Genomic DNA, 13,269 nt, shown 5'->3' with positions numbered 1-13,269 from the left:
TGGTGTGCGCATGAGGGTCAGAGGACAACTTTTGGTATGTGTTCTTATCTTCTACATTCTTGGAGACAGTCTTAGATTCTGTTAGCTGGTCCACAAGTGTCCAGGGATTCTTCTTTCTGTACCTCCTCTTTCCCTGTTGGAGCACAACATTGCAGCTACGTTACTGTGCCCAGCTTATGTGGGTCCTGGGAATCCAAAATCCAGTCCTCACACTTGTATGGCAAGTGCTTTGCCCACAGAAACCACCTCCTCAGGTCTGTAGTGCTTTCTGACATGTACGTTGAAAAGTGAGTTTGTGCTGGGCAGTGGTGGTGCATGTCAAGTAAGTAAACTCCTGGGCTATTTTCTTGTTTTAGGCTCCTGTAGGAGGAAATGGTGCAGAAAACCCTGCTGCTGATCAGCCAGCTAACCCAGCAGGTGAGAATGCAGTCCTGGGTGAGAACCCTGATGCCCAGGATGGTCAAGCAGAAGAAGAGGAAGAGGACAACGAGGAGGAAGATGATGCGGCTGTAGAAGATGCTGCTGATGCCAACAATGGGGCCCAAGGTAATGGCTGCTCTGTGACCTTGCGCATTCTTTAGGGCTGTCAGCCATTCTTAGCTTGTGCTGAAGAGAGAGAGTAATGTTTTCATGTTTTATGATGTGTTAAAGTTCCATTCATGACCTGTATCTGTTTTGACAAGCTATCATTTATGAATATACATGTGCGCAAGTTGCTTTCTTACTGCAAAAGAGGAAACATGTTATCCCAGTTCTTTACACAGGACTGACCTACTACTGTCCATCCATCCATTAGTCCATCCTTCCTTCCTCTGTCCATCCATTTTCTGTCTGTCCGTCCATCCGTCCATCCTTTCATCCATCTATTTGTCTGTAAATTAGATGGTTGAGGAAAAATGGTTAAGTGTGACCAGGATCACATTTTGAGGAAGAAGCTTGGTATAGAATTACCTGACTCCCCTCCACCCTTTCTGCTTTCATGGAGTTGCTGCACTTTTCAAATGAAAAAAGAACTGTAGTGGACACTGCAGGCCAGGTGCCACCTCTAGAAACCATTTTTATTTTCTATAAAGGGGAACTCTGGAGGTAAGATGAGACCCAAGATGTGTGTTCAGTTGTCCGAGCTCACTGCCTTCCTCTTCGCTCTCAGTTCTCACTCTGCTAGTCCCTGTGTCCATTGTGCCAGCCACTTGAGACTGAAGTGCCTGGGCCTGCCTTCCTGTGAGCTTCTGGTCTAGGGAAGGAGTAGACATAACACTGTATTAGTGTATATGGGTTACTCTGAGAATAATTTCTATTTACTTTTTTGTTTGTTTCAAGACAGGGTTTTTCTGTGTAGCCTTGGCAGTCCTGGCGCTTGCTCTGTAGACCAGGCTGGCCTCAAACTCACAGAATCTGCCTGCTTCTGCCTCTCAAGTGCTGGGATTAAAGGTGTGCACCACCACTGCCTGGCTGATGATACTTGTTTTAAATAAATAAGGTTTCCCAGGAAGCTCAGAATAAGTGACTTCTGAGCTGAGACCTTTTGAAAGATAAGAAACAAATCCATACTAGGGAGCAAAAGGCTGCCAGGGAAGGATGAGAGGCTTGGAGAAAACAGCACGTGCTGCTGCTCCATGGTCCTCTGCTGTCTGCAGTGGCTCTGATTAGTCTCCTGTTTACAGTCGTCATCTTCCTTGACTTAAGTCCTTAGATACTTTGCTCACCTCAGTAGGAGTAAACAGCCCAACCTGTGCGCTCTCCGTGTTTCCTATTTAATCTCCATCTGCCTCTCATCCCTTTTTCCTTGGGACAGGTCTTGCTGTATAGTCCAGGCTGACCCAGAACTTGAAATGTATTTGCCTCAGCCTCCTGAGTGGTAGAATCACACACTTTGTATCACCTGCTTCAGCTCTGATGGATTTAAATGTACATATTATTTCTGAGTGTGTATATGTGTGCCTGTGGTCTATGGGTTTGTGTCTGTGTATGTATAGTGCCCATGGAGGCCAGAGAGGGTGTTCCCTAGAGCTGGAGTGCCAGGCTGCTGAGAGGCACGTGGTATGAGTAGAGCAGGAGCAGAGGGAGCCCGTCAGCACCATTGGAATTGTTAACCACTAGGCAGCCTCTGAGTTTTATACTGTTATCTTTTGCTAACTTACAAATTCAAAGAAAGTTTAATCCCTTGCTTTCCTTCTTTTCCTCATACCTACCAGATTCATTTCTGACCCCCAGCTATTAGATTTGTCTTTTCCATAATCCTAATTACTTTTTTTTCTAGCACTTGCCACAGTCTAGGATGATTATTTTATGTGTTGGTTCTTACTTAGAAGTATGTATTCATATGTAGGACTTTCAACCTAGTTAGTAATTTAAGTCTTACAAAATTTTAAATGTGGCTCAGCTTAACAGAGTGTAATTAAAATTGGCTTTTACTGGTTCTAGTTTAGTGTAAGTCAGTAATTTCGAATGTGCAATTGTATTTTCAGACGACATGAACTGGAATGCTTTAGAGTGGGACCGGGCTGCAGAAGAGCTTACTTGGGAAAGAGTAAGAACTTTCATTATGTTTAATCCTAAAATGTATTTTGAAGTTTGGCATATTTACCTATGAACACAAATTTCATATTTAAACTTGATAAAGACTGTTGCTAGGATTTAATTTCTACAGAAAATGAAGTGATGGACAACTGTGGACTTGAGAAAAATTAAGTAAAAACTTAAATTTAAACGGGATTTCCACACAGTAATTGATGAAAATAAACTATCTGTATAATGAAGTTATGACTGGCTCTATTTGGTGTAAGACGCAGTCAGAATGGGTCCATGTTTCTTTCTGCAGTACTGGGTGTGCATCCATAGTTTTGGGCTCGCTAGGCAAGTGCTCTCCCCACCTGCCAGCTGCTTGGCACAGGCTCACTCTCCGTCTCAGTCGCTGCTTCTCTAGTGTGGGGCGTAGACACACACCCATGCCTGCATGAGAATGGAGCTTTTTAGATGATGTCTTCCCTGTGACTTAGGGCAAAGGGAGACTCAGTGTGTAATACTTGAGTACATAGAATTTTTAAAAAATTCTGGGAATGATAGGGTTAGAAAGTAGTGATTGGAAGCTGTTTAATGATACTGATAGGAAAGCAATCTTTCTAAAAGAAAGAAAGTCCTACTGTATCTTAAATTAAGGTGTATTATTTTTATTTTAGATGCTTGGACTTGATGGATCACTAGTTTTTCTGGTAAGTGGAGTTCTGACTTTTGATAGAATTGTGAGTTATTTGTCTTTGTTATTTGGTAACCATGGAGTGTTGCTTTTATTATACTAAAAGTCAAAGTTTTTTCCAACTACATGTTTGAAAGTATATTTTATATACTGACAGTAGTAGAAATATTTAAAGGTAATTTAAATATTTAAAAACAAAGTTACTAAATATTTGAAAGAAAATATCCAAAGTTAATAGTAGTTAAAAGAACTTGATGCTTAAAGTTGGGTTGTCCATGTTTAATGCTGGTACCATTGAGGGCAAAGCAGTCTTGTCTATTCCACAAAGCAAGAGCCACAGTCCGAGCTGGAAAGTCAGTCTGCCATAGGAGTAAAGCTTACATTTTCATTTTTTATTTTATTGCAAAGTTTTCAATTATAAAAAATGTATTTATCAGTATATGTAGAGGCCAGAGTCTGACATCTCATTCGAGTGTGGCACTTGGGGTCAAACTTAGGTCATCAGGACGGACACACAGCACTTCTGTTGGGTAAGCCTGAGTACTCCAAAGCTACAGCGCTAAAGGAGAGCACAAGGCTGGAGTCAGCTAAGAACACTGCTCAGGCTGGACAGAGGACTCAGTGGTTAAGAGCACTGACTGCTCTTCCAAAGGTCCTGAGTTCCAACAACCACGTGGTGGCTCACAACTATCTGTAATGGGATCTGATGCCCTCTTCTGGTGTCTAAAGACAGCAACAGTGCACTCACATACATAAAATAAATCTTTAAAAAAATATATGCATATACATTCATACATGTATCTTTTAGCAGATGATGATCTGTTAAGAGATAAGCATAGGAGATGTTGGGATAGGGAGAGTTTAGGAGCCCTTAAGGCAGAGAAACTTAAAAAATTGAGCTTCCATGGTCAATGTGTCAGTCATTCTTTTTGGATAACTCATCACCTTTCTTGGCTGATTGATTGTGGAAGACGAGGGAACCCAAAAAGAAGTCAGACCATCTCATCCAGCCCACATTGGCAAAGCTCATGTCTTCATGTGGGTAACGTGGTGGGAGCAGATGATTGGACTGGGACGGTGTAACCGGATGTAGAATGTGGCTGACATAGAGTGTGTGGTATGGCTGTGGAGCAGGTGCATACATGCATCTCGGGGGTATAATGTATATAATATAAGGTAAACACACACACACACAGTCAGTATAAACTAGTTACAAACCTGAGCAGATCAGATGGCCACGTGGATATGTTTCTGAGACACAGCAGAGCCAGGGTATCACATGGAGAGCGCAGGGACTGGAGCCCATTTCATGGAGCAGTTTCTGGCGAGGTGGAAGGATATTAAGTAGTAGTGAACTTGATGAAGTCCAGAAAGAAAAACATGGAATGGGAGAAGCACTCTGTATTTGACATTACTGTATTGATTAGAATGAACTTTTCTCTCCACTTGGAACTTTTCATTGTCATTTAAGTGAAATCTGGTAGTATTTATAAAAATCTGTGTAAATTGTGATGGACAGTTAGTTTTGAAAAGGAAATTTTTACAAATTGACTTATTTTCTGCATGTAAAAATATGAACTTTCTGTCTTATTTTGTTTTCACACGATGCATAATGAGAACTAAAGTTAAAAGTTACAGTCAGTTATTTTCAGGACTTAGCTATGACTAAGTGGGTGAAGTTGTTCAGTTAAACACAAAATATCTAACAGTAATGCTTTCTCCTTAGGAACACGTGTTCTGGGTGGTGTCTTTAAACACATTGTTCATTCTTGTTTTTGGTAAGTTGTACCAAATGCTTTTAGCTCTTGAGGTAGCGTAATAGAAGTTTGATTGTCTAGGAATCTTGTTGCAGGTTTTTATGTTTTTTTGTACCTTTGAAATACTAAGGAATATATAATGTAGATTTAGGAGCCAGACCCTAGTAAATGCTCTCACTTTTACTTGGTTGTGGAATCATTTTTTGCCCTATTTATCTATTATACTGTTTACTATTAACAAAATGAAATTTGACTAGAAAGGCATCAGGAAAAGAGAAGCAAAAAATTGTAATAGGAAAATTTAAGTACATTTTCTGATTTAACTATAGTGTCATCTTTACATCTAAGATTTAGTAGAATTTACTTATCATTTTCCAATAATCTATTACATTTGTGATCTGTAAGTTGTTCCTTTAAATGCCATTTTATTGTTGGTTGGTTTGAATAATGATCTCAGTAAACGTGCATGTTACTAGGAGGTTTAAGTATTTTGTTTCCCACTCCACTGTTATGACATGAGTGTGTTGATCTCATTTGACTACTTTCTTGGTGTCCCCTACCCTTAGCCTCTGTCTACCATGTTATCTAAATTGGATGTGAGATTAAAGGGCTTGATTCAGGTTCAATACAGTGAGAAGGTTATTGGATGCACACTTTGACTTTTAATATGACATAGGAGGAAGTATATGATGATATCCATTGTTTTACGACCTCATTTTCTCTTTCCACCAAGAAAGTAATCTGGGAGTGTGGGGAGCTGGGCGGTGGTGGCACACGTCCTTAGTCCCAACACTCAGAAGTCAAAGGCAGGTGAATCTCTTGAGTTTGAGGTCAGCCAGGTCCACAAAATGAGTTCTGGGACAACCAGGGCTACACAGAGAAACCCTGTACATAATCTGTAGAGTGATAGTTTAGTAGGCCAGCATCCTTCTATCCAAGTGACTTATTTTTAGGACTCTTTAGGTGTTGCAAAAAATGCTGAATTTTTCAAATCCTGGCATTTTAAAGATATTTTTTAGCAGTTCTTCTGCAAGAGCAATTCAGTTACTCTGAGGGTAGTTCTCAGGAGATTCTAGACATGACCAAGGCTGTTGTTTCTGAGTAAGGAGCGTGTATGTTAGCCACTTTCTAGACACTAAACATTTTTTTTTCATGTTGCTGTCTTTCTTTTGTAGTTATTTTGAGCTTTGAGTATTAAAAGCTCATGGGGATGTATGTGTTCCCATCAATTTCAGACACTGGGTATTTGTTTTTAATTTTTAATGTTCATATAATCTCTTTAAAATTGACAGTGACACCTGTCAATATGGCTCCTCTGTCCTTGTGACAGGGTCCAGTTATTCTCTGGTTATAGAGAATATTTAAGAAATAGATTTTGTTTTTCATCTTAGAATTTCCATTTTTCAAAGAAGTCCTGGTTCCTTCAGTGGAGAATATGTTAAGAGTGCTCATTGTCCTAATGATAAATTTTATCCTCCCTTTCAGCATTTTGTCCTTACCACATTGGTCATTTCTCCCTTGTTGGTTTGGGGTTTGAGGAGCATGTGAGTATATTACTTTCAGAAACTTACTTTGTTAATTGTCCCCGAGTTTGTTCTTTTCTAGGGACATTTTTATCTTATGTGTATAAATGTTTTGCTGGCATATATGTGTACCATGTGTGTTTTGTTGGCTCTTTGGAACTGAGATTATAATAGATGGTTGTGAGCCACCATACAGAGGCTGAGAACTGAGCACAGCTCTTCTGCGCAAGAGCAACCCATACTCTTAACTGCTGACCCATGTCTCCAGCCCAAAAGGAAGATTCTCAAGAATTCATATCTCAGTATATCTTGTACAAAAGAATAGTTAGCATAATCTTGTTCTCTTTGTTTAAAGCCAAACAATTGCTCAGGAAGTAGTGTGTCATATTGCAAGTCATTACAGGTCCACTACAGAACCTCACAGCATGTATGGTGGACTTTGAGGAACACTGCAAGAGCACTCCCAAAGGTTGCTTTTCACTTACTTGATGAATTTGTGTGTCCCTCTCTCTGCCTTTCCCCAGGTTGTCCATAGTGAATTTTGAGAAGTATCAGTGTACTTATCAATTTAAAAACAGGGAATAGAGGACTATCTTGGAGTAGCAGACTGTACTGTTTGCTCAAGAATTTGCTTATATTTTATATATTCTTATTTCCTAACAGTGGATAAGTATTCCAGTAGATTTTTAATTTTTTAAATTTTAATTATTTTATTTATTTACATTTTAAATGTTGTACCCTCCTCCCAGAGTTCTTCATCCTCCCTCCCCTTTGCCTCTGAGAGAGTTCACCTCTCCCCTAGCCCCTGCATCTTCCTTCCTTGGGCATCCAGTCTCTACAGGATTAGGCACATCCTCTCCTGCTGTCAGATTCCTAATACCTTTTACCTAAAACATTTTAATGGCATAGAAAAGCACACCAGTAACTTGGTGTCCCTCGGCTCCTTAGCAGAAGGATGTCATTGTGCATGTCTGATTCCGATGGCAGTTAGATGGTGATGGCTTTGCTTTGCATGTCAACAAGACTGTCTTTTGTGTTAAGAAGGATTACCACAGCTGTAGGTTCCAAAGACCCTTGGAGTATGATTACCTTTATGGGCTCTGAAGATTTCTGGGTGACTGAGCTCACTTGTTCTTGTGTCGGGGAGTTCTGAGATTACTTTTAGGAATGTTTCATTATCTGCTACTGCTGACACCCCTTGGTGGCTGTTTGTAAGCACCTAGAAAGCTGAGATAAATGGTATTAGCAGATACTAATTTTCTGTACTGTGGCTACTTACTTACTGAAATGATATGAATGAAAATTTTGGAGGCTCAGAGAAGCTTAAATGTTACTTCTAAGGGTATGAGATAATGAAGTCAGGTGCTAGCAGCTGGGTGGGCGACTTGGCGACTTTTTTGCTGCTTTAGCTGTCAGCCCGGAGTAAATGCCTGTTTTTGAAAATAAGGGCTGGCTGATAAGATTGTGGTCTTATAGGAAAAATTCATTCACTCTGTTATTTTGACTCTTTGTATAAAATGTTATCTAATATCTCTTCAATCTTCAGTAATATATAACTGTCTGTACATGAGAGAGTCTGGTTTGTAGATGCAGGAGATTCCAGTTTTTCAATTATAAATATGTAGAATCAACAGTTTACTTACTACCGTGCTGGAAGGTGATGTTGCATACTTTTTAATCCCAGCACTTGGGAGGCCCAGGTAGGTAGATCTCTGAGTTGAAAGTCAATCCAACCCAACCAAACCAAGCCAAGCAAGCCACAGTTTATTTTGTGTCATTTATATTCCTTAGTATACTGAAAAAACTGGGTTGCCAACCGTGTGGGGAAACCTTATATTTATTTGTTTTATTTTCAGGTCCAAGCATCTCATTTTGAAGGTCTAATCACAACGATTGTTGGATATATACTTTTAGCAATAACACTGATAATTTGTCATGTATCCTTTAATGAACCAGCTTAGCTTGGAGGTATGTGCCATTCATACCGAAGAGTTCTCACTAATAACAGCAGCTGCCTTCCCCTGTTGTCTTCATAAAAGTTGGTGTTGGTGAAGGGGTGAGTGTGGAGAGATTTGAGATAAATGAAGTTTGTTATTACATTCAGTATTATCTGAAGAGTTTCCTGTCTCATACATTTTTTCCTTGACTAAATGTTGCAGGCCTTGGCAACTCTGGTTAAATTTCATAGGTCTCGCCGCTTGCTGGGCGTCTGCTACATTGTGGTTAAGGTAATCCAATTGTAAATAAAAGCTAAAAATGGTTTGTCCTCCATTTGATTGATACTAATGAACTTTATTTCTATTTAATTAAGGTCTCTTTATTAGTTGTGGTAGAAATTGGAGTGTTCCCTCTCATTTGTGGCTGGTGGCTGGATATCTGTTCTCTGGTGAGTTGAGTACCCACTGAGATACCTCATTTCAAAGCTTCAGAACATGTTTACAAAACATTTCTTTTAAAGTAAAGTATTGGAACAAAACACTATTAAGTCTAAATGTCATTAATTTGTCTTGAGTATTAATTTTTTTAATGTTTGTTTATATATTTGAATGTCAGAGTATTTTGACTGGAACTCTTATAACTATTGGAGAATCTTGTTACTTTTTCTCCTAAATTTTATAGTAATGGTGGTCAGTTTTTAATATTATGACACTAAATTTTAATGGTTTTTAGTTTTAATTTTTCAAAATATGTGTAGAAAAGGTGCTTTTGGTTCTGAGATTGACATCTCCTCTTACTCTTCATCGTTTAAAACCTTTGTGAATGCAGGCTGTAATTAAGAAATCAAGATCTTGTACAGTTAACAAGAGTAGCTTGTAATAGTAAAGGCTGAGCGCATAGGTCAGTTGGTAGGATGCTTGCTTAGGATGTGTGAAGTCCTGGGTTCAGTTCCCAGTATCGATAAGTGAGATGGCATGGTCTGTGGTTGTAGCAGTGAGGAGGGAGAGCCAGGAGGATGGGAGCGTCCATGTTTTCTTGAGTTGCACAGCTAGTTCTAGGCTGGCTTGAGATACGTGCGACCCCCTCACAGAAAAACAAACTAGTGCAGCCACTATTTATGCTTCATGATTTTATTTGCATCGTTTAAGTGTTTGCACGTGCGATGGTGAGAGGAAAGCTTGCAGGAATTCATTCTCTCTACCATGGAGTCCAGGGGTCAGAGTCAGGGTTAGCCACCTGTCCATGCTTCAGAATTTTAAAGTGTTCTATGCTCTGTGACCCTGTAAACCCAAAACATTGACATTATCTACATTTGGAGTTCTGACTTTTATCTTTCAAGTTAATGTTTCTTATACGTTTGTAATTTGTAAATGTATAATACATTTTCATTAGAACTTAAAGTTTCACAAAATGTTAACTTTTATGATCTGACTTGTTAATGTTGGAAGTACTAAACATTGCAGATGTAGGTGGTTCAGATCTCTGACCTGTTCTTTTTGGCTCAGGAAATGTTTGATGCTACTCTGAAAGATCGAGAGCTGAGCTTTCAGTCAGCTCCAGGGACCACCATGTTTCTGCACTGGTTGGTGGGAATGGTGTATGTGTTCTACTTTGCCTCCTTCATCCTGTTACTGAGAGAGGTAGGTCTTGTATGGAAGAGTTGGTGAGCAGTGTTTTTGAGAAGGGCTTTGCTTTGTTAGCCATTTATCCCTCAAAGGCTAGGATGCTTTCCTAACATCCCTCAAAGACTAGGATGCTTTCCTAACCAAACCATATTTTCTTCCAAGAGAGAGGAACTAATGATAGTTTGGTTTGATTACTTTGAATCAATATTTATGTCAAAAATGGCAATTTATAGTTTTGAAAATGGTCACGGCTAGTTAAAAATCACTGTTCTTATTTGATATACATCATACTTAACCCTCTGTTGTGAACTCCTAAAAGTGTTTGTGATAATAATTGGTCATAGACATTATCCCCAAGAGAGGTTTTATACAATTGAAAACACTGAAATATTTAGGAACAGACACTTGAATTACAGAATAACAGTGAGGATCCTTTATGATCACAGCTCACTTGTTAGGTGGCTGGCTGCCTTCACAGGTCCTGTTCAGGGTGGTTTAAAAATAAGAGGAGGTCTGTATTTTCTTAATGTACGCCTCTGTCTCCAGATTCTATGCTGTACACTGGGGTAATAATGAGGTACAAAGACAATTCCTAGCCTCCATTCCTGGGAGTTAATAAATCCTTTGAAATATTAGCTTGCTCTCCTAAGACTGTTGATGGAGAAGGCCAACAAAGGCAGTGGGAATGGAATGTGAAATCACAGACTGAATGCCATTTGTGCTTAATCTGTAAAAGGTTTGAGGACAATAGGGGGGTGGGTCTAAGTCTTGCCTCTAAATCATACGATGTATAGTAATGTTTGTATGTTTTTACCTCAGTGACCCTGATTTCTTGATAAGTTGTTTTCAGTGAGTGTTTTCCAGTTCATGATTAAAAGCATCAAAGGTCATTAAAGCACATTCGTTTGATAGTTTCTGTCTAAGAAACTTCTTTTTTCCATGAATTGTCAGGGTTGAATTTTAGATGCCAGAATAACTTTAGGACCTCTCTCTCTCTCTCTCTCTCTCTCTCTCTCTCTCTCTCTCTCTCTCTCTCTCTCTCTCTCTCTCTCTCTTTTGTTAATTTTCAGATGCACAGCATAAAGATGTTACTGAGTATCTATCATACTTGAAATATATTTGCAGGTACTTCGACCTGGCGTTTTATGGTTTCTGAGGAATTTGAATGATCCAGATTTTAATCCAGTACAGGAAATGATTCACTTGCCCATTTATAGACATCTCCGAAGATTTATTTTGTCAGTGGTGAGCAGGTCTTTTTATTTAAAAAAAAAAAATCAAAGCATGCCATCTTTTAGTTTCATACAGCATTTTGTTGTTTGTATTCTTTTAGATTGGGAGGGTTGGGAGAACATACTGACTGTATTTGAGTAAACCTGTGGAACATAACAAGTAGTTTCCTAGACTCACAGTAGGGTTGTACCTTGCTTCTTACTACAGATTGTCTTTGGCTCCATTGTACTTCTGATGCTCTGGCTTCCTATACGTATAATTAAGAGTCTCTTGCCTAATTTTCTTCCTTACAATGTCATGCTCTACAGGTAAGGATTTTTTTTTTTGTTGCTATTGTGGTGGTTTGGGGATTGAACTCTGCCTAGCATGCTAAGCAAGTATCATACTACTGAGCAGCATCTCTAAATCTAAGATATGTTTTTAAAACTTAGGAAAGCTGTAATGATTTATCACTGCTGGGGATTTAATATTCACTTTACATTAAACATTTTATGTGTTAGTTCCATTTTGCCATACTTCTAATAGTTAGATGTTTTTTTTCTCCCTTTACCCTTCCCCAAATTATTGTTTCTCAGTGTAGCCCTGGCTATCTTGGAACTCACTGCGTTAATCTGCCTGCCTCTGCCTTCCAAGTGCTGAGACTAAAGGCTTGAGCTTCTACCACCTGCTGGATACATTTTTTTCAAGGGATGACTTATTGCATTTGTTTGAAAAGGTTTTTTTTTTTTTTTAAACCACACTTAAGGAGAATTAGTAACATTTTTTTTCTTTGTGTACATCTTTAACTATGTACTAAAAGCAAGACTCAAGGCTTTCATCTTTTTGGATTAAGCTTTCAAGTAACTTTTTACCCCATAGTTCACCATAAGCTATGAGGAACGAGATTATGTCCTCAAATTTACTTCTGTCTTGTCAGTTTGTCCTTAAGAACTTACTTACACTAATGTAGCTCATTTTCCACTCAGTAGTTTAGTTTCCCTTTGCTCTCCATTGATATCCTATCCGCATCTCTGCTGTCTGTAGGTTTTCTAAAAGGTAGATTGTTTTATTCCTGTGTTAAAAAATTATCAGTAGCTCCTTCATAGGACATTTTCATTTACAGGCAAAGAGACAGGCTTTAGTATTGATAGAATGTATAGTATGCTTAATAACCACTACTGTTCTAGGGAAAAGAAAGGGGCAGAAAGAATAGAGACTGTCCAGGATGGGGTTAAGAGAGATGCGGTGACAGTTAAGGAAGGCCATGCAAGGAGGGGGACAGAGGTGCTGAAGCAAGTGGATTAGGTAGGCACACTAGCGCCCAGATTTGTTTGACAGACTAGTTTGGCTAAGGAGAAAGCAAAGGAGTTAGCTATGAAGTGAAGGACAGCATTGAGCGCAGCTCTGAGTTTGGAGGCTGTAGTAGGCTCTGTGGCAGTTACTCAAAGACCTGGATAGCTTGTGAAAGCTCTGAGGTCACTCTGCTCCTTGGGGACCAGAGAAAGCATGAGTGCTTAGCGTAGAAACAGAATAGCAGTAAGATAGTGTGAGGATCCTGGTGGAGATGGGAGGGTGTAGATGAAGGAGGCACCAGTGGAGGCTAAGAAGCAGTTAGGACTGATAGTGTTGTTGAGTCAAAGGAGTCTAGTGGATGTGAGCTGAAAAGAGATCACAAACTTCCGTAAAGACGTCAAGAAATCAGAAGTTGTGTTGTTAGCATGGGAGAGTGGAGTTACATGTATTAAGATCTATGCGATAGTGGGGAGAGCAGCATTAATGGTTTGGATGCTTGTTCACCTCAGCGTGAATCACTGAGTTCCACTGTGGAACTCCTAAACACCAGTTTAGGAGTCAGGGAAGAATAACTACTACTGTAGATAGAGGTGGTATTCAGGCCAGATGAGTTACAGTCATACAGAGAATAAGCTAGACTGAGAAACAGGACAGAACTTGGGCCCTTGTGTTTCTTCTAGACTGGGGAGGCAAAGGGGGAGCAGCTGTTTGGAAGCTGTGGGAAG

The 13,269-nt window shown here is 39.5% G+C and overlaps 1 protein-coding gene across 1 annotated transcript in view; it reads left to right on the top strand.

Moving 5' to 3' along the window:
- MARCHF6 (membrane associated ring-CH-type finger 6) overlaps positions 1–13,269 on the top strand; it is a 60,916-nt gene that overhangs the window by 28,519 nt on the left and 19,128 nt on the right. The window contains exons 7-17 of the mRNA XM_080933753.1: positions 357–546; positions 2,469–2,530; positions 3,180–3,212; positions 4,923–4,974; positions 6,439–6,497; positions 8,333–8,413; positions 8,636–8,704; positions 8,788–8,862; positions 9,920–10,054; positions 11,165–11,284; positions 11,480–11,580. Coding sequence (XP_080789879.1) covers positions 357–546; positions 2,469–2,530; positions 3,180–3,212; positions 4,923–4,974; positions 6,439–6,497; positions 8,333–8,413; positions 8,636–8,704; positions 8,788–8,862; positions 9,920–10,054; positions 11,165–11,284; positions 11,480–11,580 — 977 coding nt within the window. The remainder of the gene's footprint in view (positions 1–356; positions 547–2,468; positions 2,531–3,179; positions 3,213–4,922; positions 4,975–6,438; positions 6,498–8,332; positions 8,414–8,635; positions 8,705–8,787; positions 8,863–9,919; positions 10,055–11,164; positions 11,285–11,479; positions 11,581–13,269) is intronic.

This window comes from Micromys minutus (genome assembly GCF_963924665.1).
Source record: "Micromys minutus genome assembly, chromosome: 20".
NCBI lineage: Eukaryota > Metazoa > Chordata > Mammalia > Rodentia > Muridae > Micromys > Micromys minutus.
Note: the sequence above shows the minus strand (reverse complement) of the source record. Positions and strands in the feature narration are given on the sequence as shown.